This window comes from Heteronotia binoei, chromosome 1, assembly GCF_032191835.1.
Source record: "Heteronotia binoei isolate CCM8104 ecotype False Entrance Well chromosome 1, APGP_CSIRO_Hbin_v1, whole genome shotgun sequence".
Lineage (NCBI taxonomy): Eukaryota > Metazoa > Chordata > Lepidosauria > Squamata > Gekkonidae > Heteronotia > Heteronotia binoei.
This window is the reverse complement of record NC_083223.1, coordinates 21,629,480-21,654,288: the sequence shown is the minus strand read 5'-3', so window position 1 is coordinate 21,654,288 and position 24,809 is coordinate 21,629,480. Positions and strand designations below refer to the sequence as shown.

The 24,809-nt window shown below is 50.0% G+C and overlaps 1 protein-coding gene across 1 annotated transcript; it reads right to left on the bottom strand.

The window, feature by feature from the left end:
* Window positions 1-3,537: 3,537 nt before the first annotated feature.
* On the bottom strand, window positions 3,538-17,135 carry RAB17 (RAB17, member RAS oncogene family). Its single transcript, XM_060257859.1, has 5 exons — window positions 16,958-17,135; window positions 14,403-14,554; window positions 8,195-8,320; window positions 7,820-7,913; window positions 3,538-4,904 (listed from the first exon to the last, which is right to left on the bottom strand). Exons 1-5 carry the CDS (start codon window positions 17,133-17,135, stop codon window positions 4,786-4,788), a joined length of 669 nt encoding a protein of 222 aa, XP_060113842.1. The 3' UTR covers window positions 3,538-4,785.
* Window positions 17,136-24,809: the final 7,674 nt, after the last annotated feature.

Sequence of the window (24,809 nt, the reverse complement as noted above, 5' to 3'; positions counted from 1 at the left end):
GGCTCTGCCCCCAAAGTCTCCAGATTTTTCTTTAATTGGACTTGGCAACCCTATCAGCATGTGATGCACAGCAGCGGTTCTAGAGACCCTAGCGACACCCCCCACACTCACCAATCACAGAGTGGCTTGCTGACAATGCACCAGTGCCGGCCATAAATGGAAGCAGCCAACCAACACACAGCAATGCCAGCATGCTTCCCCCCACAGAATGCTGGAAGCACAGCAGGGAGGCCCCAGCCAGCTCAAACAGAGCCCTCTCACTCCCATGCTCCTGGGAGCGCAGCAGATGGGGCGGCGCTGAACTAGGGCTCCCATGTTCTGTTATGGGTGGGCAACCTCCCGCTGATGCTCCTCATGCTCCATGCTCTCTCAGTGGTGTGGTGGGTGACGGGAATGTGAAAGACCAAGACATTGTGTGATGTGCTGACATCACTTCCAGGTGAAAAAGTATGGGGAGGGGACATGGCTCAGTGGTAGAGCACGGCTTAGCATGCTTCAATCCCTGGCATCTCCAGTTAAAAGCATTTGGTAGGAGGTGACATGAAAGACTGAGACCCCTGGAAACCTGCTGCGAGTCTGAGTAGACAATACCTAAGGGGTAAAGTTGTGCTGTGTACCTGGCAGGCTGCTGCCTGCTTCCACATCCTCTCCCTGATTGGTCAGCTGCAGAGCTCTGAGATCTAAGATGAAAAACAGAAACTGCACACAGTTGAACAGGTGTCCTGACTGACTCAACACCCAGCCCAAACCCCTGGACCTGTGCAATAACATTACTACTGCTGCCACTGCTGCTGGGAAGGAGATAGGGTTCCCAACTCCTGGAAATTCCTGGAGCCTGGAGAGTGTGGGGATTGAGGAGGGATGAGATGTCAGACAAGTACAATGCCATACACTCCACCCTCCAAACCAGCCGTTTCCTCTTGGGGAACCATTGTTGCCAATCCCCAGGTGAGAATTCATTATTATAACTGGATTAAAGGTAGCTAAAGTGATATCACTTCCAGGTTTTTACCCAGAAGTGACATGGATGCATCACACAATGTGCCCCCACCCTGAGCCCCATCCTTAAAAGCTTCCGAAGGCACCCCTAGGCTGAACCCCCTCCAGAAAAGACATATCCTAGATCAGGCCAGCATTTAAGGAAGGAAGCTTGTGTCCTTCAGCTACATCTCCAGATGCCACCACAGTTCCCTTGGGAGGAGAAACCCACACAGAAAGGCCAGGACCTCCCTCACACAAGGTTTCTGATCCCTGGACGGGGCAGGGGAATATCTCAAGGAACAGTTTTTTGGAAGGCAAGAGACACACACTAGGACAGCAAGAAATGAACACGCAACTGCCATCCCTGTCACCTGGAGGGAGGAGTTTAAATTATACCAGAAGGAGGCAAGGAATTAGGAAAAGTCCACCTCTTAGTCAGCAACACAGAAAAAGAAGTCAAGACTAGTACCAACACCTCATACACTCTGGGACAGTCCACTATGTCAGGGCAGCCCTGCCACTAGGCAAACCAGGTGATTGTCTAGGGCACCAACCTTCTGGGGGGTGACAAATTGGGTGCTCCCTGTGTGACTCGGTGATGTTATCAGTGAAGGGGTGAGGTGCCAGAAGTTAGCCTAGTCTACAGCTAGCCCTGCTCTATTTGCACAGCTGACCTAGAAAAAGACACATTGTGAGGCATGTGCTGCCACATACGTTGGCACCACGCAGGCCTCGGTTTCAGTGGGAGCTCACAGGAGCACAGCTCCTGAACCTTTCTGAGAGTTCCGCCTCCTTATCCATTGAATAGTAGGTGCAGCTGCATAACAATCCCTGAATGAGCTCCACCACCTATTTTTCTGCAAAATGACCCTTGGCGCCATGCATGTCTGGGCAGGGAAGACAGCATCAAAAGGCAAAGTAAGCTTAGTATGTATACAACTCCTAGTTCACACCTGAGCCCAGCTAGAAGGAGTCCCAGGCAGAACTGAGGTTTTCTACTATCAGACGCAATCCCTGGGAGAGGCCCCTCATGCCAACTGGCAGCCTCAGACTCCAGTCATTTTGTTCCACGCCTGCCCACGGGATGCAGGATGTTAATGACTGCTACTTGCTGCTGTTCATCCCAGCACCTCTTGTCCTTCATCTCCCTCCCCACAACGTGTCCTTATTGCTGGATTCATACCCAGCCCTTCACTTGGGAGTCTCATAGCGGCTTACAATCTCCTTCTCTTCCTCTCTCCACAACAGACACTCTGTGAGGTAGGTGGGGCTGAGAGAGCTCAGAGAGAACTGCTCTTGAGAGAACAGCTCTGAGAGAACTGTGACTGGCCCAAGGTCACCCAGCAGCTGCATGTGGAAGAGTGGGGACTCAAACCTGGTTCTCCCAGATTAGACTCCACCGCTCTTAACCACTACACCAAACTGACCTGGATGCCCCAAGCTAGCACAATCATGTCAGATCTCATAAGCTAAGCTGAGTTGGCTCCCGTTAGTCTTTGGATGGGAGACCACCAAGGATATCCAGGGTTACTATGGAGAAGCAAGCAATGGCAAACCACCACTGTTCATTTCTCACCTTAAAAACCCTACCGAGTTGCCATAAATCTGCTATCACTTGACAGTACATCCACCATCACCACTTATCGCTGCTGGATCTTCTGTGAAATGGGGTGTGTGTCTTTCACTGGCTTCAGAGGCAGAGCCTGTTCATAAACTAACCATAAAAGGTTGGGATGCTTAAAAGGACATGTTTAATCCTACCACAGACATGCCATTGTTATGGCAATTCTTGGACAGCAACTCAAATGCACCCAAGTGAAACTGACATTCTGGTTACACTGTTCAGCTGAAATGGGAGTTAATGCTAATCTTTTAAACGGGGCATCCTCAGACAGCACCCTTCCTCAAGAGAAAAACAGGGACAGGGTGTATACCTGGCTGGGACAGGTACCAAAAGATGAGAACTAGGGCTTTTTCTGAAGCAGGAACTCCTTTGCATATTAGGCCACCCACCCCTGATATAGCCAATCCTCCAAGAGCTTACAGAGCTCTTAGTCTGGGGCCTACTGTAAGCTCAAGGAGGATTGACTACATCAGGGAGGTGTGGCCTAGTATGCAAAGGAGTTCCAGCTTAAAAAAAAAAGCCCTGATGAGAACTGTGCCTGATATATATATTGTTGCCTGCCAGGGGCTTGATAAAATGCCTGGAATTTGGCTTGCCTTTGTTAAAATTGCAGTGATGTGTGACAAGAGCAGAGAAGAGCAACTCGAATAGGCCAGGTTCCTGAGAACTTGGAAACTATGCAGGATTGGTCAAGTTTCACCCTCGGATGAGAGACCACCAAGAAAGAACAGCATCTGTGTAGAGGAAGGGAATGCCAAACTGCCTCTGCTCATTTCTTGGGAGGAACCATAGCCCAGGGGTAGAGCATTACTTGGCATATGAAAGATCTCAGGTTCAAACCCCAGCGTCTCCAGTTCAAAGAACCAGGCAGTAGGTAATAGAAGACTCTGAGACTCTGGAGAGCAGCTACCATTCTGAATAGAAAATACTTCTTTTTTAACTTTCAAAAACATTTTATTGATCAATAAAAATTACATGACATGAATTATGCCAAGAGAACCAATTAAGTAGACAACTGTGCTTGTTTACAAAATGTGCTGAGTTAAATTGCATTTAAACAAAAGGAATAGTACATTAAAGAAGGCCAGGGATTTTTTTAAAGGCCCAGCAGGAACTCATTTGCATATTAGGCCACACCCCTGACACCAAGCCGGCCAGAACTGTATTCCTGTGTGTTCCTGCTCAAAAAAAGCCCTGAAGAAGGCAGTCAATCAAATATTTACGTGTAAAATATAATCAGATTTCAAAAGTCTGATTCAGGATAAGGCAGCTTTGTGTGTGTGTGCACACAAATGCATTTGCACCCAACACCTGGCAGTCCACAGTCTATGGCTTCTGGATCTATTTGCCTTTGTGGGTTACTTGGGCCTTCGGTGTGCCCTGCAAATCTTATTATTTCTTTCATGTTGTTGAAATGGACAAAGTGATCATAGGAAAAGAACTCTTCAAAGAAATGACATCACACTGCTAATGTTTTTGTTGCAGCGATCCCCAACGAGGCGCCTATGGTACCCACTGCCATGTTCTTGGCACCCACCAAGTGTTTTTAGCAGGGGTGGAATTCTAGCAGGAGTTTCTTTGCATATTAGGCCACACCTCCTAATGTAGCCAATCCTCCAAGAGCTTACAAGACTCTTTTTTGTAAGATCTTGGAAGACTGGCTACATCTGGGAGGTGTGGCCTAATATGCAAAGGAGCTCCTACTTGAATTCCACCTCTGGTTTTTAGAATGTGGATGCGGCTGTCATCCAGCAAGGTTTCTGACTGGCCACTGAAGATCCAATTGGCTATGCAGATTAAAATAATGTGGGGGGGGGCAGCAGCCACCACAGTGTTTGTTTTCTTCTCTCTCACTCCTCTGTCTCAGACTATTTTTTAAATTGCCCCTCTTCACCCCTGGATTTGGGCTTCCTCTGTGTGTTTGGCTCCGCGTCCTGAAGCAGCCATTTTGGGGTTGTGCCCACTATCCCGCATCAGAATTGCAAAGGTGCCCACAGCTTCAAAATGGTTAAGGAGCCCCGCTATAGAGCAATCAGATACAAAAAAGTCATCATGTTGTTAAAGATTATTCCCAAGTTATTGGCAATATGCTCCCTTCAACATCTTGAGATCTTTTTCTTCATCAAAGAATGCTTCAAAAATCTCAGTCCCCCTGGCCTTATTTGGACAATGGGGCTTTACTACTGGCAGCATTTCATTGGGCGGAAAGTTGTCTCTTGCAAATCAATTCGCGATTTCTTCCAAGGTGTTGAGTGAAGCAGCGTCTCTTTTTGCTGCTCCAGTTTTAACAACTCACGAGCTTTGAGAGGGGAGAAAAAGGAAAACCAAGCAGAAATCTTACTTTTCTATAATTAGTTACAAACACTCTTTGGTCAGATAAATTAAAAAAGCAGAGGTTGCAACTTGTGTGCAGTAAGCAACAAAGTCTCCCGGGCAATTGTTTCCTTCCCCACATCACCACTTCCCTGGATTCACGATCACTATGATGGTGAAAGGGACCCATTAGGACCAGACAATCCCGATCGTGGCAAAGCTGGAAGAAGTTAGAGCAGGGGTGTCAAACAGGCCCCCGGAGTGTCAAGCTTGCTATTTCTGAATGTTGTATTGCCTGTACTACTTTCATCAGCCCTTCCCCCCCTCTTCCCCTTTCTTCTTTCTTTCAGTAGTGGCTTCCCCCTGCATAATCAAGCTCACCAACTCAGGATGTGTCAGTAACCTTGTAATAGTAATGTAAAATGCCTCTCCCACAGGTTCTCACCCGAAGGTCTTATCAGCACGTTGAGAATGTATGAGAACAGGAGATATTGCCATTCCTTAGTGACCAAAGAGATAGTTGCTTATAGCCTTTGAACCCTCAATGCAATTTACATCCTTATGTTATTCTTTTGAAGTTATCTGTAACCCTGCCTTTGAAGTAACCTTTAAGTAAAGTAATGACCTGCATTACTTCCAAGGTTTCAGTCCTTGGAGCAAGTCATAGAGTTTCAATAAAACAAGTCTTTGATTTAAAACAAAAGCTTGATTATTTTGAAATAGCGATGCTTGACACGGAGGGCTTCTATCAGGCCCCCGAGCAACTGGCTCTTGTCTGCTTCCTTCTGGAGAGCCAGTTTGGTGTAGTGGTTAAGTGTGCGAACTCTTATCTGGGAGAACCAGGTTTGATTCCCCACTCCTCCACTTGCACCTGCTAGCATGGCCTTGGGTCAGCCATAGCTCTGGCAGAGGTTGTCCTTGAAAGGGCAGCTGCTGTGAGAGCCCTCTCCAGCCTCACCCACCTCACAGGGTGTCTGTTGTGGGGGAGGAAGGTAAAGGAGATTGTGAGCCGCTCTGAGACTCTTCGGAGTGGAGGGCGGGATATAAATCCAATATCTTCTTCTTCTTCCTTCTCCCTCTCTCTTGCTTCCTTCTGCCTCTCAGCTTGATTTGCAAGGCTTGCTCAATCACACAGGAGTTACAGAGCAAAGCCTCAATTTTCTCCATTGGTTGAGGCTCCTCCCCTTCCTGGTCCCCTGGGGAGGATGGGAAAGAGCCAGAGCTTCCTTTGCCCAGTTCCCTGGATCCCATGGGAGATATACAAAGAAAGCACTTTTACAACCAACAATGCTAAAAATCTTTTGTCGTGTTTGTCTGTGTCCTTTAAAAAGTTTATATCTCTGCTACCTAATCTTAAATAGGTACACACATGGCTCGGCCCGACATAGTTAGGCTCAGCCCAACAAAGTCTCCTTAATGTCAGATCTGGCCACATAACAAATGAGTTTGACACCCCTGGGGTTTGGTGGTGGAGCCTGTGGGGGAAGGAGGCTGGGACCTCAGTGAGAGTTAGGGCCGCCAAATCCTACCTGGCTACCAGTGTGGGGATCCTTGGTTCTCTTTGGGATCTTCCAGTGTGCAAGTGAAGCGCATGTGATACAATAATGTCATCTGGAAGCGATGACATCACGTTTTCAGGCTATGGCACTCTTTTTCGGGCAAAATTCTATTATTAGGGTTTGTAGAATCTTTCGGGCTCAAGTGCCATGTTCTACTGGAGAAAGTTTTCCTTCCAGACGTTTTGTTCTCGGCTGCGGAGAACATCCTCAGTGGCGTTGCAGCCGAAGCAGGCGCTCTGACCTTCTTGGCTGCTGTGCATTGAGTGGGGCTAGGGCTGCTGGAGAGCTGCTATTTCTAGGCTGGAGGGGCTGTGATGAAAGGGCAATTGGTTTGTGGATGTGCCCATTGTTTGGTGGGGCTTCCTGGAAGGGTAGTAATAAGGAAACTGGCTGTTGAATGTGACCATTGTTCTGTGTTAATTGCTGGGAGGGTTGGAAGGGGTGTGAAGATAAGGAAGATGGTTGTTGACTGTGCTGATTGTTCTGTGTAATGTGCTGGTTGTTCTGTGACTTTCTGCAAAATTCTGTTGTTTGCAGCTGATTTTGCCATAGAGTTTTGACCAAAAATTAGAGTGCTGTCGTGCAACATTAGCAATGTGATGTCGTCACTACAAAGAGAGCCCACAGATTCATCCCTTGACTACTTGGTTACTACAAGGCTTAAAACGTATATTACAAGTTGTGTGTTTGTGTTTTTCTTGGTACCCCAATCTTTATCCCATTCTTCCTCCAGGAAGCTCAGGTAGGTGATTCTCCCCTCCTTCACATTTGATCTCCACAAGCAATCAGAGAGAGAATACGCTGGCCCAAGGCCACCCACTGAATGTCACAGCCAGGGGTTGTTTAGTAGAAAAACCAGTGGTGGAGCTCATTAGCATATGCCGCCCCCCCCCAGTCAAAAACAACCCAATGCAAGAAAGGAGAGCCCTGGGCGAGTGAGGTCTGCTTAGGCTGGCTAGAGACCAGCCAGCCCAAGCAGGCCTTGCTCACCTGAGGCTCTCCTGCCCCCCCCCCCCCGTCAAAAGGCCAACAAGCCATCGGCCACCCAAAATCACATAAGACGTGGAAAAAGGGTGGTGCAGGCTTCTCCAGGGATTAATGAGAGCTGCTGGGGGCGTGGCTGGCTGGCTGCCCACTCTCCTAATCCAGGGATTGTTATGCAGCTGCACCTCCTATTCAATGGACAAGGTAGGTGGGGAGGAGGAGGGGGAACCGTCAGCTCCTGTGAGCTCCTGCTGAATCTGAGGCCTGGTCGTGGCTAAGTGGGAAGTTAAGGCTGAGCAAATAAGAGCAGATAAGATCTTCTTGGGCAGGACCAGCTGCACGAGAAAGCAAAACTCACCTAGTGTCATGAAGAGCTCCGTCACTTGGTAGTCCGACTTTGCTGAGGTTTCCATGTATAATATACATTTCGTTTTTGCGAATTCTGTTGCCTCCTAGGTGTGTGTGGGGGGGGGGAGCACAAAAATGTAATCATTTTAGCAGTCTTTAGCAGATTTGGGGGGTGGAACCTGCAGAGGGTGGGGTTTGAGAAGGGAAGGGACTTTAATGGGGGTATAATGCCATAGAGTCTACCTTCCAAGTAGCCATTTTTTCCCATGTAAATTGATCTCTTTTGCCTGGAGATCGGTTGCAATAGTGGGAGATCTCCAGGTACAGCCTGGAGTTTGGCAACCCCATCCCCATAACATTCCAGAGCACAATAAAAGCGACCTACCTGTATGGTGACTTCCCGTTCTTCTGAAAGATCTACCTTATTACCAACCAAAATTATAACTATTTCATTCTGAAGGAATTCCTTGTCCAGTTCGCTCAGCCACACTTTTGCTTTCTCAAAACTTTCCTGACAAGAAAAGAAAAATAATGTAAATAGTTAAAATAGCTCGGTTGTCACATGCTTCTAATTTTTAAATTGTTGGTGAGGAGCACAGTGGACAAGTTTGTGGATGATAATACCACATTGCTCAGGATGGTAACTATATCGAGTTATTGGGGATCAACATTTGCAACTGAAGTTCAACAGGATTGGTTGCAAGGTGATGCATCTTGGAACAAAATATCCTAAGGGCTTTTTTGTAGCAGGAACTCCTTTGCATATTAGGCCACACACCCCTGATGGAGCCAATCCTCCTGGAGCTTACAGTAGGCCCTGTAGTGAGAGCCCTGTAAACTCTTGGAGGACTGGCTACAGCAGGGGTGTGTGGCCTAATATGCAAAGGAGTTCCTGCTACAACCCCCAATCCTGGCCAGTCAAACTTCCCGCCACAGATCTTAATGGGCGGAGAACTTTCGCGCGCTACACCCAGTGACCAGGGGACTTCCTCTGGTCACCTCTGCTGCGTCGCTGTGCAGTACTTCCAGATTTCATTGCAAGACACAACACTCCTCCCCCCTAGTTCAAGATACATAGTCCTTCAAGTAGGCCGGTGCCCTGCGTTCCCGGGTTGACCGCCTCGGGGTTATTTGGGGCGTTGGGGCTGCCGCCGTGGAGGGGGTCTCTTCTCGGGGACTCGCCACCGGCGGATGGCTGCCTGGCTCTGGTTGCGGTTCCGGAACTGCCAGTCTGGGTGGGTCGAACTCCCCGCTGGTTGGCTCTTCCGCTTATGTCGTCGGTAGGGTCGGCGCCTGTGGGGCCGCTTCCGGGGGTTTCGTTGCTAGCTCTCCCCCGCTCGCCGCTTCCCCAACCCCTGTTGGTTTTTACAGCAAGGTGCGGTGGCGCAACTGGTCTATGTGCCTCCTTAGGATCTGACCCCCCTCGGATGAGACCTCGTACGAGCGGGACCCCATTACCCGAAGCACCAGGCCAGCAACCCACTCTGGGCCGCTTGCGAAGTTCTTTGCATAGACCGGGTCCCCCGGAAAGAATCCCTGCACCGCTTCCCTGACTTCGGGGGAACTGTGGATGTCTGTGGCCCTCTCTGGGTGTAGCCTGTCCAGCCTCGTAATCAGTTTCCTCCCCATTAGTAGTTCGGCGGGGCATGACCCGGTGACGGGGTTGGGGGTAATTCTTTTATGAAATAAGAAGGATGCCAGGCGGTGGTCCCAGTCCCCCTGTACGATGTGACCCAGGGCCTCTTTGGTGGTGCACACCATGAGCTCTGCCTGGCCGTTGGTGGCTGGATGGAAGGGGGCGGACCGGATGTGCTTGATGAGGTACCTATTCACAAACTCCCAGAATTCCCGGGAGGTGAAAGCAGTCCCATTGTCCGTGACCAGGGTATCAGGGATCCCGTGCGTGCAAAAGGCCCTTCGCAGGGCTCTGACCGCCGCTGCTGTGGAGGTGGAAGCTACGGGGATCACCTCTAACCACTTAGTATATGCATCGACCAGGATGAAGAATATTTGGCCCTGGTATGGCCCTGCAAAATCTAAATGAAGGCGGGACCATGACCACCGATTGGACTCCCAGCGGTGGACGGGGGCGCTCGGCGGATCGGGCTGGGATTCCTGGCAGGGTTGACACCTTCTCACCCACCCCTCTATCTCCTCATCCATACCCGGCCACCATACGTAACTGCGGGCCAGGGCTTTCATCCTCACTATCCCCGGGTGTGTTTCGTGTAAAGCGTCTAATACTTGCTTCCGCATTGGGGGGGAACCACCACCCTGCTACCCCAGAGTATGCATCCCTTGTATGTGGATAGCTCATCTCTGGGTGTATGTGTATGTGTATGAGTTCAGAAACTGGTTCCACCTCAGGACTCACTGTGATAAGATTTGTGGGGTCTGACGGTCTGGAGCAAGGAGGCCCAGGAGCGGCTTATGGTCCATGGTAATCGTGAAACGCCTACCATACAGGTAGTCGTTGAATTTGTGTATGCCCGCCATGATTGCCAAAGCCTACTTGTCGATCTGAGCATAGTTGCGCTGTGCGGGGGTCAGGGTTCTTGAATAGTACGCCACCAGAACCTCCCTCCCGTCCAGGAGTTGGTGTCCCAGAACTGCACCCACTCCGTACGGGGAAGCATCACAAGCCAAAATCAGTGGCAGGGCTTCGTCGAAATGGTGGAGCACCACATTGGAGACAAGGAGGTCTTTGACTGCCTGAAAAGCGGCGCCTTGCTGCTTTCCCCAAACCCACGGGGCTTGTTTATCAACCAGCCTGTGGAGGGGTTCCACGATGGCCGCTTTGTGGGACAAGAACGAATGATAAAAATTTAATAAGCCCAAGAAACGTTGTAGCTCCGCCTTGCACGTGGGAGGCGGGGCATGGACTATCGCCCTGGTTGTGCCCTCCGTCGGGTGGATTCCCGCGACATCAACAGCAAAGCCCAAGAACTCCACCCTCGGCACCCCTAGCGAGCATTTTTCCTTCTTTACTTTTAGACCCACTGCCTGGAAGTGGCGGAGTACCTCTCTCAGTCGGCTGCTGAACTCTGCGTCCAGGGCGGCGATCAGAACGTCATCGAAAAACAGTTGCACTCCGGGGATCCCTTTGAGAAGAGAGCCCATTATGCTCTGAAAGATCCCCGGAGCTACACTAACCCCAAATTGCAACCGCCGTACCCTAAAAGCTCCACTGTGGGTCACAATGATCTGCGCTTCTGCTGTCTTGGCGTCTACCGGGAGTTGCTGGTACGCTTGGGCCAGGTCCAGTTTCCCAAAAATCTTAGAGCCAGCTAAGGCCACCAGGACGTGGCTGACCACTGGAACGGGGTCGGGATTGTCCTGGAGCGCTTTATTTATAGTGCACTTGTAGTCAGCGCATATTCGCACATCCCCGTTCGGCTTCACCGGCATGACTATGGGAGTTTCCCAGGCCGCATAGGACACTGGTTCTAATACTCCCTGGGCCGTGAGTTGGTCCAGCTCCGCTTCTATTTTGGGTTTTAGAGCGAACAGAACTCGCCTGGCCTTTAGTCTGATTGGTCTAACTAGGGGATCGAGAGGTAAGGTGATGGGTGACCCCTTGTAACTCCCCAGGGACCCATCAAAAACTTTGGGGAATTCCCAGCACATGTTCTCGAAGTTGGTCGTTTGCAACTGCTCCACCCCCACTAATTGAATACCTAATGATCGAAACCAGTCCAGTCCCAGTAATGTGGTGAGCTGGCGCTTTACCACTAGAATGTCCAGTGGCCCCCTGAAGTTCATTCTCTCTACCTGTACCCTGGCCCAGCCCAAGATGTGTACAGGGTTTTTCTGGAAGTCCCGCAGTATAAAATCAGCCGGTCTCAGTTGGAGCCGGTGGCGGGGGCACAGTTTCTTTAGGGTCTCCTCCGAAATTATGGAGATGGAGGATCCTGAGTCCACCTCCATTAGGCATGGAGTGCCCTTGATGAGGACCGACATTTTGACCTTGTCGGGGGTGGAGAGGGGCAAGTTCATTACCTGCAGGCTAGTCAATGATGTCGTGTGAGCATCGGTTGAGTCATGGTGCGCGGTCTGGCGTCTGTGATTGGCCTTGGCCCGGCAAGCCCGCACTATGTGGCCCACCTTTCCGCAGTTCCTGCAGTCCATGTTGTGATAGGGACAGTCCCGCCTCTCGTGGGGGTCGCCGCAGCTGGCACACTTGCTGTTGGCCGGTCTCTCCGTTGCTCGTTGTCGCGTGGGGGCTCTCGGGCCCGTTCCTTGTGGGCAGCGGAGCTGGAATGCCTCTTCGTCCTCTGGGTCGCCAGGCGCCATCTCTTCCTGGTGGACTGCTTCTCCTCATGGGTTGTTGTACGATTTGGTGGCTCTCTCGAATGCGGTTGCTTCGTTGAAAGCTTGTTGAAGGGTGAGCTCCTCCTTTGCGAAGAGCTTTTGTTGCAGCCTTTTGTCTCGGAGGCCCCAGACGAATCGGTCTCTCAGGGCTTCCTCCCGCTTGTCGAAGCCGCAATTCCCTGCGATCTGGAGGAGAGCGGCCAGGTAGACGGCAGCCGTTTCTCCGGGCCCTTGATCTCTCTTGTGGAAGAGGAATCGGCAGGTGATGATGGAAGGCTGGGGCAAGAAATGCCCGGTGAGGAGTCTGACGATATCCCCACACGTTCTCTCGGTGAGCTTCGCGGGGGCCGAGAGACCTCTGGCGATCTCAAAGGTGGCCTCTCCGCAGATGCTCAGGAGTACGTCCCTCATGCGGTTGTCGTCGGTAATCATGTTTGTGCGTAGGTAGCATTCGACCCGCTCCGTGTAGGTCTCTCACCTCTCAAGGTTGGCGGGGTCAAACTCAGCAAGATGGCCCATCGTTACACTCGGGTTCGCCATGGCAGCGGCGGGCGCTTCTGTCTCTTGCGGCTCCATGCCTTCCTCGTCTCCAGCCAGGTCAGTGACTTCCCGCTTGGGGAGTCGTCCCAGCTAGATCCCATCCTTGTCGCCAGTGTAATGTACTCGAAGACGAGATGTGTTGAAGGCAACATACTTTATTAGCTGGTACATCACAAGAGGGCAAAACGCGGGCCGGGTCCCGCTTTATATACAATACCCGGAACAGCCCTCCAACTGGCCTAGTCCAATCCTGGCCAGTCAAACTTCCCGCCACAGATCTTAATTGGCGGAGTACTTTCGCGCGCTACACCCAGTGACCAGGGGACTTCCTCTGGTCACCTCTGCCGCGTCGCTGTGCTGTACTTCCGGATTTCATTGCAAGACACAACAGATATGAAGACAATTTGTAGGCGTTCCAAGGAGAAATGAAAACAAAGCCATGAAAGTGAAACAAAAGTTAAAAGTAGCACCGCTTACCTACTGAATCAACAGCAAAGAAGACGGTCCCAAGAAGAAGAGTCTTTGCACTCGAAACAATATTGGACTGGTCTTGGATATTGTTGGACTTGTATCACAGCTCTATATTTTTTCTATAGGACATCAATCCATCATACAGTAGGAGCAGCATGTGCTTTCGGTTCCGGAGGGATTTTGTGTTGTACAAATATGCTTGTTTCTAATATGTTTGGTTATCACTGTGAGCACTGTGTTTGTTATTAGTAAATACTGGACAAGTAGGAACAAAAAGGAGTATTATTTATTTTTGTTACACGGGGAGGCTTTGAGGTGTTTACCATCTGGAGGTTGGCAAATATATCCTGCTGAGCTAAATTCTTGCTGCTGGTGTAGGGATGTCAGACCCCTTGGTGGAGGCAAGGATCCCCCACCACCAGGCCCCACCAGCTGGCCATCAGGGGGCAAATGCCTCCCAAATAAATGAGGTACACCAGAAATTAAAGTGATGTGTGTACATTACTTGGAAGTGATGTAGGCACGTCGGTGACAACACTCTGGTTTTTGGACAAAAACTGTATGGTAGGAGCTATAATGAAGGGCTATAATTCCAGGGATCCCCAGGTCCCGTCTAGTGAAAGTACTGATGGGCACTGGCACAGATAGCTTTAACAGAAATTCAGCATCCGCAAGAAGTGCAGAAGATTACCCGAGCCAGAACCAGCAATGAGATAATCCAGGTCCAGACCCAAAAACCAGACAGGAAGGCCAGCCGGCCCCAGGGTAGGGTTGCCAGGTCTGACTCAGGAAATATCTGGGGACTTTGGGGGTGGAGCCAGGAGACATTGGGAGTGGAGCCAGGAGCAAGGTTGTGACAAGCACCATCAAACTCCAAAGGGAGTTCTGGCTATCACTTTTAAAGGGACCACATTCCTTTTAAATGCCTTCTCTCCACTGAAAATAATGAAGGATAGGGGCACCTTCTTTTAGGGCTCATAGAATTGGACCCCATGGTCCAATTTTTTTGAAACTTGGGGAGTTTACTGAGGAGGGGCACCAGATGCTATGCTGAAAATGTGGTGCCTCTACCTCATAAAACAGCCCCCCTCTGAGCCCCAGTTACCCATGGATCAATTCTTCATTATAGTCTATGGGGATTGATCTCCATAGGGTATAATCCATAGGGAGATCTGCAGGCCCTACAAATGACACATTCAGTAACAGAGATGGGGCAAAAGGAGGGAGGAGTGAAGGTTAAGTTGGGAAGCAGCACCTCACTTTGCCCTTACCTTCCTGGCAATGTCGTAGACCAGAAGAGCTGCATTTGCTCCTCGGTAATAGAGATGGCAGACGCTGTGGTACTTCTCTTGGCCAGCTGTGTCCCAGATCTCCAACTTAACTATGGTGGTGTCTACAGGGACGCACTGATTGAAGAAGGAACCTAAAGGCAAGAGGGAAACTGACAATAGTTAGCACACTAGATGGGGGTGCCCAACTTCTTTGAGCTTGCAGGTGGACACGGGGGTGGTGTGACTGCAAAATGGCCGCCAGAGAAGGTGTAGACAACCACAAAATGATTGCAACAGCCACAAAATGTCATGCATAATTCTAAGAGTAACTTCCACATTTCAGGCAGAAGCTCTGCTTAACAAGATGCCTTTTAAAATAACACGGTTTAATTTGTTTTTTCATATTAAAACTTTTCTTCAGTCATGTTGTGAACATTTTTGTGCTATGGTGGAAGCTATGGCTGAAGCAGCGCCCAGAAGTGACATATCGTGTTGGGCATGTCGCACAGAGACACTCTAGGGTTTCACACAGGGATACTCTAGCAATCTGGGGGGGAAACTCTAGTTTCCCCCCAAATTGCTAGAGCATCCCCATGAAAAACCATAAAGTTTCCCACGAATTCCTAAAGCGTCCTGTGTGATGTGCCTGGCACAATACATCACTTCTGGGTGACGTCATTGTGCCATGTGGTCTGCTTGTGCACAATAAAAGTCTCCCGCTGGCAGCTGTGGGGGACTTGGCAACCCTACAGGCCTCAGATTCAGCAGGATCTCACAGGAGCACAGCTCCTGAACCTTTCTGACAGTTCCCCCTCTTCCTCCTCACCTACCTTGTCCATTGAATAGTAGGTGCAGCTGCATAACAATCCCTGGATTAGGAGAGCGGGCAGCCAGCCAGTCACCAGGAGCTTTGCCACACCACCAGCAGCCCTCATTACCCCTGGGGAAGCCCACACCACTCACTTCTTCTCCACTTCTTATGTGATTTTGGGTGGTGGGTGACTTGCTGGCCTTTTGACTGTGGCGGGGGAGGGGGCAACCCAGGAGAGTCCCGGGTGAGCAAGGCCTGCTTGGTCTGACTGGATCTCTAGCCAGCCCAAGCAGGCCTCGCTGGCCTGGGGCTCTCCTTTCTTGCATCAGGTGGCTTTAGGGTTGCCAATCCCCAGATGGGGCAGGAAGAAAGGTTACATAAACCTCTGCGCAGACCAGCCTCCGATAATATAGATTGAAATTTACTACAAAAATATGGTTGTTCAATCCCCAGATGGGGGCAGAGGATCCCCCAGATTGGAGGCCCTCCCCCTCTTCAGGGTCATCAGAAAGCAGAGTGGAGAGGGAAATGTCTGCTGGGCACTCCATTATTCCCTATGGAGATCGATTCCTATAGGATATAATGGAAAATTGATCTGTGGGTATCTGGGGTTCTACGGGAGCTGGTTTTTGAGGTAGAGGCACCATATTTTCAGCTTAGTATCTGGCAACTCTCCTCAAAATACTCCCCAACATTCAAAAAGATTGGATTGGGGGATCCAATTCTATGAATCCCAAAAGAAAGTGCCCCTATCCTTCATTATTCCAAATGGAGGGAAGACATTTAAAAGGGGCATGGTCCCTTTAAATGTGATGGCCAGGATTCCCTTTGGAGTTCAATTGCACTTGCCACACCCTTGCTCCTGGCTCCACCCCCCAAAGTCTCCTGGCTCCACCTCCAAAGTCCCCAGATATTTCTTGAGTCGGACTTGGCAATGCTATGTTGCTTTTGGCTGGGGGGGCATATGCAAATGATTATGCTAATGAGCTCCACCACCTATTTTTCTACAAAATGACCCCTGCTTATATATAATCATTCTGTACTTCTTCAGTGGCTTCGGTTCTCATTCTTCAACCATCAGCAGCTGCATTTCAAATACTAAGGGAGAGGGATGGGAGATAGACAGCTGGACACACATAACCCCGCCCCCCCCCCCCAACACCACATGCCATAGTTAATTCTGTTCAGGGTCTGCGCTGTGTGGCCTGTCTCACTGGGTGTCACTCTGTCACTACGGAGTTAGCCATGAGAAGGGAGCGAGCGAGCAAGTCATAGTGGACTCTCTTTCAGCTGATCTTGCATATGACCGATTAGAAGATGATCTGATGCGATTCTTACCGTTTTTGCACACAGCTTACCTCGCAGTCACAATCCTGTTTCCTCCGCAGCGTCTGTTGGATTTCCCACCATCTGTGCCGGAGTTACAGGAAGTGCCGCGGCTTTTGCGTAGCAAACGTAAACTGGGTTTTAGCGGTTTACGTTTGCTACGCAAAAGCTGCGGCGCTTCCTGTAACTTCGGCGCAGATGGTGGGGGAAATCCGACCAGACACTGCAGAGGGAACAGGATTGTGACTGCGAGGTAAGCTGTGTGCGAAAACGGTCAAAGACTAAAACCCACCCAGCTACTCCATCTCACAGTGTTTCCAGAACCAAACATTGGCTGTTTTCACAGGCTTTTACACTGGTCTGATGATTGCGGGTCCATTTGCAACACAGAGAATGCCACAAAACCACATCAACTTACAGCCCACTGTTGGCAGAGAGTCCTGGAAGTCTTTTTTCACGTAGCGGTAAGCTAAGCTCGACTTCCCTACAGAACTGCTACCTAGAAGAACGACTTTAAAAACATAAGAAGATTCTTTAGAGCGAGGGGAATCCTGGCGCAAGCTGGCCTCTTTGTTCCCTGCCCTTCTCTGGGCCATATCCTGCAATGGAAAAAAAGAGATATAAACAATAAACATATAAACAATTAGGCAGAACTTCATAAAAAGTGATAACATTTGAAATGGCTGTTTGAAATATCCCCCCCCCCTTCCTTGCCCTTGCCCTCTGTGACTACACACCAGGGCTTTTTTTGAGCAGGAACGCACTTCTGGCTGGCTTGGCATCAGGGGGTGTGGCCTAATATGCAAATGAGTTCCTGCTAGGCTTGTTCTACAAAAAAGCCCTGTGTGAAACAATGGGAATGTCGGGGTGATGCAAATGAGTTCCTGCTGGGCTTTGTCTACCAAAAAAGCCGACTACCATTGAAGGCTTTTTCAAGAATGTGGGACTTCTACTCTTCTCTCCTACTCTTTTCAGTGTTCGTGCATCCACTGAAAGAGATCGTCTGTCTGAAAGAGATCGTGTCTATGTTTTTTCCCAGGTACAATTCAGGGCGCTGATCCTTATAAAAGTCCTAAATTTCTTGTGCCCACCATGGGTACTTGAAGGACTAGCTTCTCCTGTATTGTTCATCCTCCCAATTTAAAACTGCCCCACGTGCCCTGTTCATGTGCCCACACCTGAGACTTGAAACAGGGCTTTTTCAGTGGTGACACCTCACCTGCAGAACCACCCTGCCCTGGTGGCTCACTTGGCCCTTCCCACTCTTTTTTCAGGTGCAAAAACATGTCATTTTACCCAGGCTTCTAATTAAGCAGTTGATCTATTACTGCCATTTTAATAGATTGCTGCTAGTCAGAACTGTTTTGAGTCTCATTTTAAGCTGCATGTTGGGTTTATGCTCTCTGGTTGGGTTCTTATGTGATTTTTAAAAAATAGTCATAAAGTATGATGGCATTTTATGTTTAGGTTCCCATTTGCCTGCTTACGGCAGGAGATTTCCAGTCAATTTTAGCTCTGGAAGAGGGCATGATATTTCTGGGCAGAAATTTTTAAAAGAAGAATAAGGCCTAGTCAGGGGTGGAATTCTAGCAGGAGCTCCTTTACCTAAGATGGCGGTGGCGGTGAGAGCCTAGGTGCTAGGGCTCCCACCAGGTAACAGCTATATAACATCATGATATTAACAAACAAAGCAAACAAATACTAAAATTAACAACAGTGCGACCATCGCACATTAAAGAGTCTTCAACTCACAAGACGACGGAAGCGACGGCTCTCAATTCTTGCGGAGAGAGGACATGGACTGGCATGTGATGCGGAAGCGGGGCGTGGCCGCAGACTGGCATGTGAGAAGAGTCTGAACGGTGCCGGGGAGAGGAGCGCAGTGCGGCGGTGGGTGTAACGAGAACGCGGGTGGCGAGTGTGTTACCGGGGTGTGGCCGGAGGCTGCTGCAGACGGAGGCCAGGAAACTGTTGGAGTGCTATGAGTGGACGGAGTGGTGGACTGGTCCTGGGGCGTTCGTCTTGGGGGGCACCCTCCAACTCTCATCTCTCGCTCCCCACCTCTTTACCGTGTGAACGCTACCCAGGCGCAGCTGGGCCGGCAGCTGGGAGTTCCCCAACTGGGAAGCCCTGTACAGGGCTCGAGTGACACAAGGAAGCCCAACGTGCTGAGCTACGGAGCGTTTGGAGGTAGTGATGGGACTGTGATTGTGTAGGGGCTTAGCTGAACAGTTGGGAGGACATGGGGGGGACTCACCCCTCCCGGGTCACCTGAACTGCGAGTGCTAGCAGGTCCCGAGGAAGCCACATCTACATGAACTGCACCCGCACTTTGAGAACATCTGTGAATGTCTGAGCACTGACACTTTAAAATAGCACTTTAAAGAACCGCACTTTACTATCTTCCCCCCTAACTTGGTATCCTGGACTTCCATTCCACTGAACAATAGATTTTCTACTGACCACTATTTTGATTGGAAATTACTATTAATTAATTAATTGGATTTTAGTCAATTGATTGGTATTATGGATTTATTATTTATATATTTATTTTTTTAGCAGATTAATTGGGGGGATTGAAATTTGGGGAGATTTTCTTATTAAAATGCTAAGAATGAAATTGTTTAATCTTGACTAATCAATTGGGGGGAATATTAGGGTGGGCTTTATACTAATTAATTATTGATTAAATAAATAGTGAGTCTGATGATTAGGGGGTTGAAGTGGATGGTGGGGTGGGAACTTAAATTGTGAGTGTAAAATAATCTAAGTGGGAAGGGGAGGTCGTCCTAGTATTACTAAGACCATACCGGGCATAGGTGTGGATGCTTGGCCAGGAGATTCCAGTGCTCCTGGGGAGGGGAAGGTATGACGGTGGGAATGGACAGAATTATAAAGGAAGGAGGCGGAGACAAAATAGTGCTCGGCCTCCTTCCAGTCTACTTCCCATCCCAATGGTGACAGGTAGTGGGGCCAAGAGGAATTGCCCGTCTCCGTCATTGGTGTTATGTAATGCCAGGTCCGTAAATAACAAGACCTCGATCCTTAGGGAGTTCCTGCTTCAGCAGGATATGGACCTGGCTTGCGTGACCAAGACCTGGGTGCGAGATGAGGAGACGGTGGCTCTCACCCAGATGACCCCCCCAGGTTACTTGGTCTTTCAACAATCGCGGACTAGCGAGCGGGGGGGAGGGGTGGCGCTATTCATACGGGAGGGTTACTCCTTCTGGGCTCTCCCGGCCCCAATGATCGATGGCATTGAATGTGCCGGTCTGGTGTGGGATGTCGGAGAGGGGTCGCGATCTGGCTGGTGTACCGTCCGCCTAATGCACCAGCCAGCGCCTTACCATCCCTGATGGAGGCGGTGGTGGGCTGGGCGTTGGAATACCCAGGGCTTATGGTCCTGGGTGATTTCAATGTCCACGCCGATGATGCGGCCTCCAATCAGGCGACGGGTCTAGTGTCTTCCGTGGCGACACTAGGACTCTCTCAATTTGTTACGACTCCTACGCACCAGACAGGACACATGTTAGACCTGATCTTTGCGTCCGGGATTTTGGTGAACGATATTGCGGCAGAAGCGGTGCCATGGTTGGATCACCTAGCCCTCAAGGCCCGTATGGAGATGCCGCCTCAACCCTGTATGGGCAGCGAGCCTATTTTGGCTTGCCCGCGGAGCCTGATGGACCCAGAACAGTTCCAAACGGCTCTGCGGGATCCCTGGCCCCCTGGAGATTCTTTTGATGACCTGGTTGAGACCTGGCAAAACCAGCTATCCAGGGCTATCAACGAGATCGCACCTCGATGCCCTCTGCGCCCTCGTGTGAGGCTGACTCCATGGTACACCTCGGAGCTACAGGGCTCAGATGGCTAGAGAGGCAGTGGCGGCATACTCGTGATGAAGCGACGAGAACATCCTATAGCAGCCAAGAAGGTCAGAGCGCCTGCTCCGGCTGCAACGCCACTGAGGATGTTCTCCGCAGCTAAGAACGAAACATCTGGAAGGAAAACTTTCTCCAGTAGAACATGGCACTTGAGCCCGAAAGATTCTACAAATCCTATAGAACGTTTATGAAGTCTTATGAGATGGCAGTCAAGGCCGCAAAGAAAAATTACTTTGCAGCTAGGACTGCGTCAGCAGATTCGCGCCCGGCACAATTCTTTAGAAATCTTACTACACTGCCTCAAGGCAGACCAAGCGTGAGAGAATTAGAGATAGGCTGTGAGGCTTTTGTGAAATTTTTTGCAGATACGATCACGTCGCTCCGCCAGGACCTGCCTATCACATTGGATACAGTACATGCACTTGAGGCTCCGTGCATGTCTTCTGATTTAGTCCTAGATCACTTCGACACACTCAGCTTGGAGGAAGTTGAGGGAATTCTCTCGACTGCACGCCCAACAACTTGTGATTTGGACCCTTGCCCCTCCTGGCTGATTAAATCTTGCCAGAGGGAGCTCAGATATCCTTTACGGGACATCATAAATAGGTCCCTCTTGGAGGGGCATTTTCCAGCACCTTTGAAAGAGGCTATGGTCCGTCCGCTCCTGAAAAAGAGTACAGCAGACCCGGCCGAATTGGCAAATTACTGACCAGTCTCTAATTTACCGTTTTTAGGTAAAATTATAGCGAGGGCAGTGACGTTGCAGCTCCAGGGCTCCTGGATGATACTTCCATCCTAGACCCCTGCCAGTCCGACTTTCGCCCAGGCCATGGGACGGAGACAGTGCTGATGGCCTTGGTAGATGACCTCCAGCGGCATCTGGATCGAGGCGGCGTGGCAGTGCTGATGTTGTTAGATCTGTCAGCTGCATTCGACATGGTCGACCATCAGTTACTGACCCGCCGCCTTACCGACATAGGGGTTAGGGGGTCGGCCTTACAATGGCTTTCCTCCTTCCTCAAGGGACGGGGACAAAGGGTGGCAATCGGGAGTGAGTTGTCCCAGCGGCGCACACTAGATTGTGGGGTGCCGCAGGGAGCGGTTCTCTCCCCGATGTTATTTAACATCTACATACGCCCCCTTGCCCAGATTGCCCGGAGGTATGGGCTTGGGTGCCATCAATATGTAGATGACACCCAGCTCTATCTGCTAATGGATGGCCGGCCTGACTGCGTCCCAGGAAATCTGGACCTGGCATTGAAGGCTGTGGCAGGTTGGCTTAGGCTGAGTGGGTTGAAGCTGAACCCAATGAAGACAGAGGTCCTTTGCGTGGGTCGCGGCGCTCTGGGAGGAGAAATTCCTCTCCCATTTTTTGACGGTGTGCCGTTGAAAGTGGCGCACCGAGTCAGGAGCTTGGGAGTTCTACTGGAGCCTTCATTATCAATGGAGGCCCAGATAGCAGCCACTGCCAAGTCAGTGTTTTTTCATCTGAAGCGGGCAAGGCAGTTGGCTCTGTTCCTAGAGTGTCGGGACTTAGCAACAGTGATCCATGCAACGGTCACCTCAAGACTGGATTACTGTAATGCCCTCTACATGGGGCTGCCTCTGTGCCAAACCCGGAAGCTGCAGCTGGTGCAGAACGCAGCGGCTAGGCTGTTATTAGGGCTCCCGAAGTGGGAGCACATACAGCCGGGGCTGCGTGGACTACACTGGCTGCCAGTTGAGTACCGGGTTCGTTACAAAGTGCTGGTTATCACCTTTAAAGCCCTATATGGTCAAGGACCTGCCTACCTGAAGGACAGTCTCTCCCCATACGAACCCCAGAGAGCACTGAGGTCAGCGGGAAAGAACCAACTGACTATCCCCGGGGCAAAGGAGGCAAAATTAAAGAATACTCGTATACGGGCCTTCTCTATTGCAGCTCCAAACCTATGAAACCAGCTCCCGGAAGAAGTGCGGGCCCTGCGAAGCCTTGAACAGTTCCGCAGGGCCTGCAAGACCATCCTCTTCAGGATGGCCTTTACCTGATTGAATACTGATGGATTCGCCTTAAGTGATTTCCGCCATCATACTTACATTTAACAGAATAGCACCAGAAATGTTAATTTTAAATTGGAATGTTTTTAAGTTGATTGTTGATTTTAAATTTATGTATAACCTATTGTATGGATTGATATGTTGTTAGCCGCCCTGAGCCTGCTTCGGCGGGGAGGGCGGAATATAAATAAAATGTTGTTGTTGTTGTTGTTGTTGTTGTTGTTGTTATAATATTAGACCACACACCCCTGATGTGGCCTGTGACGGAACCGGCCCGATTCTGCCTTCAGACCCGGTCCCGTCAACTCCCTATTGAGTCGCCAACTCCTGGAGGGAGCTATTTCTCCTCCTGCCACTTGGGCTTGCTGCCACCACCTGCTCAGTCTAGGGGTTCAGATTGAGAGGAACAGGACTCCCAATCCCCCTCTCCAGCTATGAGGCCAGGCCTTAAGGTCCTCTGCCACCCTGTACTTGGGTATCACAGAGACCTCAGCACTTCTTTGGGGAACCCCTGGAGGACTGGCACCTTATCCAACTGCATGCCTTCCCCCTTCCCTGGGGCCCCCTTCTTAAAACAGCGCGGTCTAAGGCGGTTGGGGATCTATGTGGTACAGAGTTTGACTGCCAGCATTCAAAACAGTGAAAATATTTAATTAAAAGAGAAAAGGAAAAGAAAAGAAGAACAAAACAAAAACAGTTGTCTGTAAAAGGTTAGCACAGCACAGCACCCGCACAGCAAACAGCATGACAAATAAAAGGCGATTTTAAACGCATCCTACTGTCCCTGGTCTAAACTTACCCTCCCTTGTGGGTGACTTACTTGGTCTGACTGCCTGGGGGCCTTTTCCTGAGCAGGCCTATCCCACCGGCAAGAGCCCCCATGCTCACAACCTCCTCCTTGGAGCGCCAGTTGAGGACTGCCTTCTCTTCCTCCTAACTCACATACCAAGAACAAAAGAACTTCCTGCCGCTCTAGGAGGCTTTCCCCCTAGAGTTGCTGGTTTGGCTCTGGAAGGGAGGGGGGGTTGGAGGGAGGCTAGGCCAAAGCCTGCTTAGCAGTTTCATGTTCCCTCCCAACTAAGATGGCGTTTCTCCACATGGCCAATCCTCCTGGAGCTTACAGTAGATCCTGACTAAGAGTCCTGTAAGCTCTTGGAGGACTGGCTACATCAGGAGTGTGTGGCTTAATATGCAAAGGAGCTCCTGCTAGAATTTCACCCCGGGCCTAGTCTACTTATAGGAAGTTCTGACTACAGAGTTCCTGGCAATTCCTAGAGCTCCCTGTAAGTGACAGGGGTACCTTTAGCAAGTGCCAGAAACTACAATACAGTTATGACAGAATTTCTAATGATCATACAGGGACTTCAGTGAGGTGGGGTACAATGCCATAAAGTCCACCTTCCAAAGCATCTATTTTCTTCAGGGAACCTGATATTTGTCATCTGGAGAACATCTGTAATTCCAGAGGATCTCCAGGTCTCACCTTGAGGCTGGTATCCCTGTTCCTTGGCGGTTTCCCCCTTCAATACTAACCAGAGCTGGCCCTGCTTAGTTTCTGAGATCTAATGAGTTCAAGCTAGCCTGGCCCATCCAGGTTTGGGGAACTTGAACCAGACACTATTTTGTTTCTAAGGTCTCAGGAAGCTTTATTTTTTCCCTCCTACTTTTGTGCTGATTACAAAAGAATGAAACACACTGAAAGTCAGGGAAAATCCAAACTGTTTCTTTACCCACCTCTCAAAACAGCAGAGTAACCAGCCCTTCTTGGCAATTGCTTTGGAAGTTAAATATTAGCAAGTTCCCTTTGCCAGGCGAAGGACCTAGCAGAGTGTTACGATTTCAGTGCTTCACTCTAAAAGATCTTTATCTTACCTGTTTCCAAGTGTTAGATCTCTTTTTCTGGGTCTCTCGATTTCAGCTCATTCGTTCCGTGGTGGCCCACAGATTCGTCCCCCACGACCTTGGCACGGTGGCCGAGGGAGTCTTTGCTCAGTGAGGGGCCCCTGTCAGTTTCCAAGCAGACTCGACTGCCTTTAGCAACAGGCTGACCCTAGGTATAAGGTCCACTGATTTTCTCGGGCAGCAATCTTTGGAATTACTGCACCGTAAAGAATGCGGAAGAGTTGTAAAACCTTGTAATCAAGGTGAGATGTGATTGACAGGCAAAACAGGCATTTGCAAAGGGTGTAGCCCAGGTGTAACTCTGGACAAAAGTTTTCCCTTTACCTCTCCTCCTAGAGACCTAGTGGGTTTTTTGCCCTCCCCTCTTCTCATCCAATGAGATCATTTGCAGCCTGAACTGACATTTCATAGATGAAGCAGGGAATGTGAACACCCCATTGTCGTCCC

Coding starts and splice junctions, on each gene's coding strand:
- RAB17 (XM_060257859.1), bottom strand. CDS start 17,135: ATGGCCCAGAGAAGGGCAGGGAACAAAGAGGCCAGCTTGCGCCAGGAT. Junction 14,555..16,957: donor CTCTCTGCCAACAGTGGGCT/GTAAGTTGATGT, acceptor TCTTGCCTTTAG/GTTCCTTCTTCAATCAGTGC. Junction 7,914..8,194: donor AACGGGAAGTCACCATACAG/GTAGGTCGCTTT, acceptor ACACACACCTAG/GAGGCAACAGAATTCGCAAA.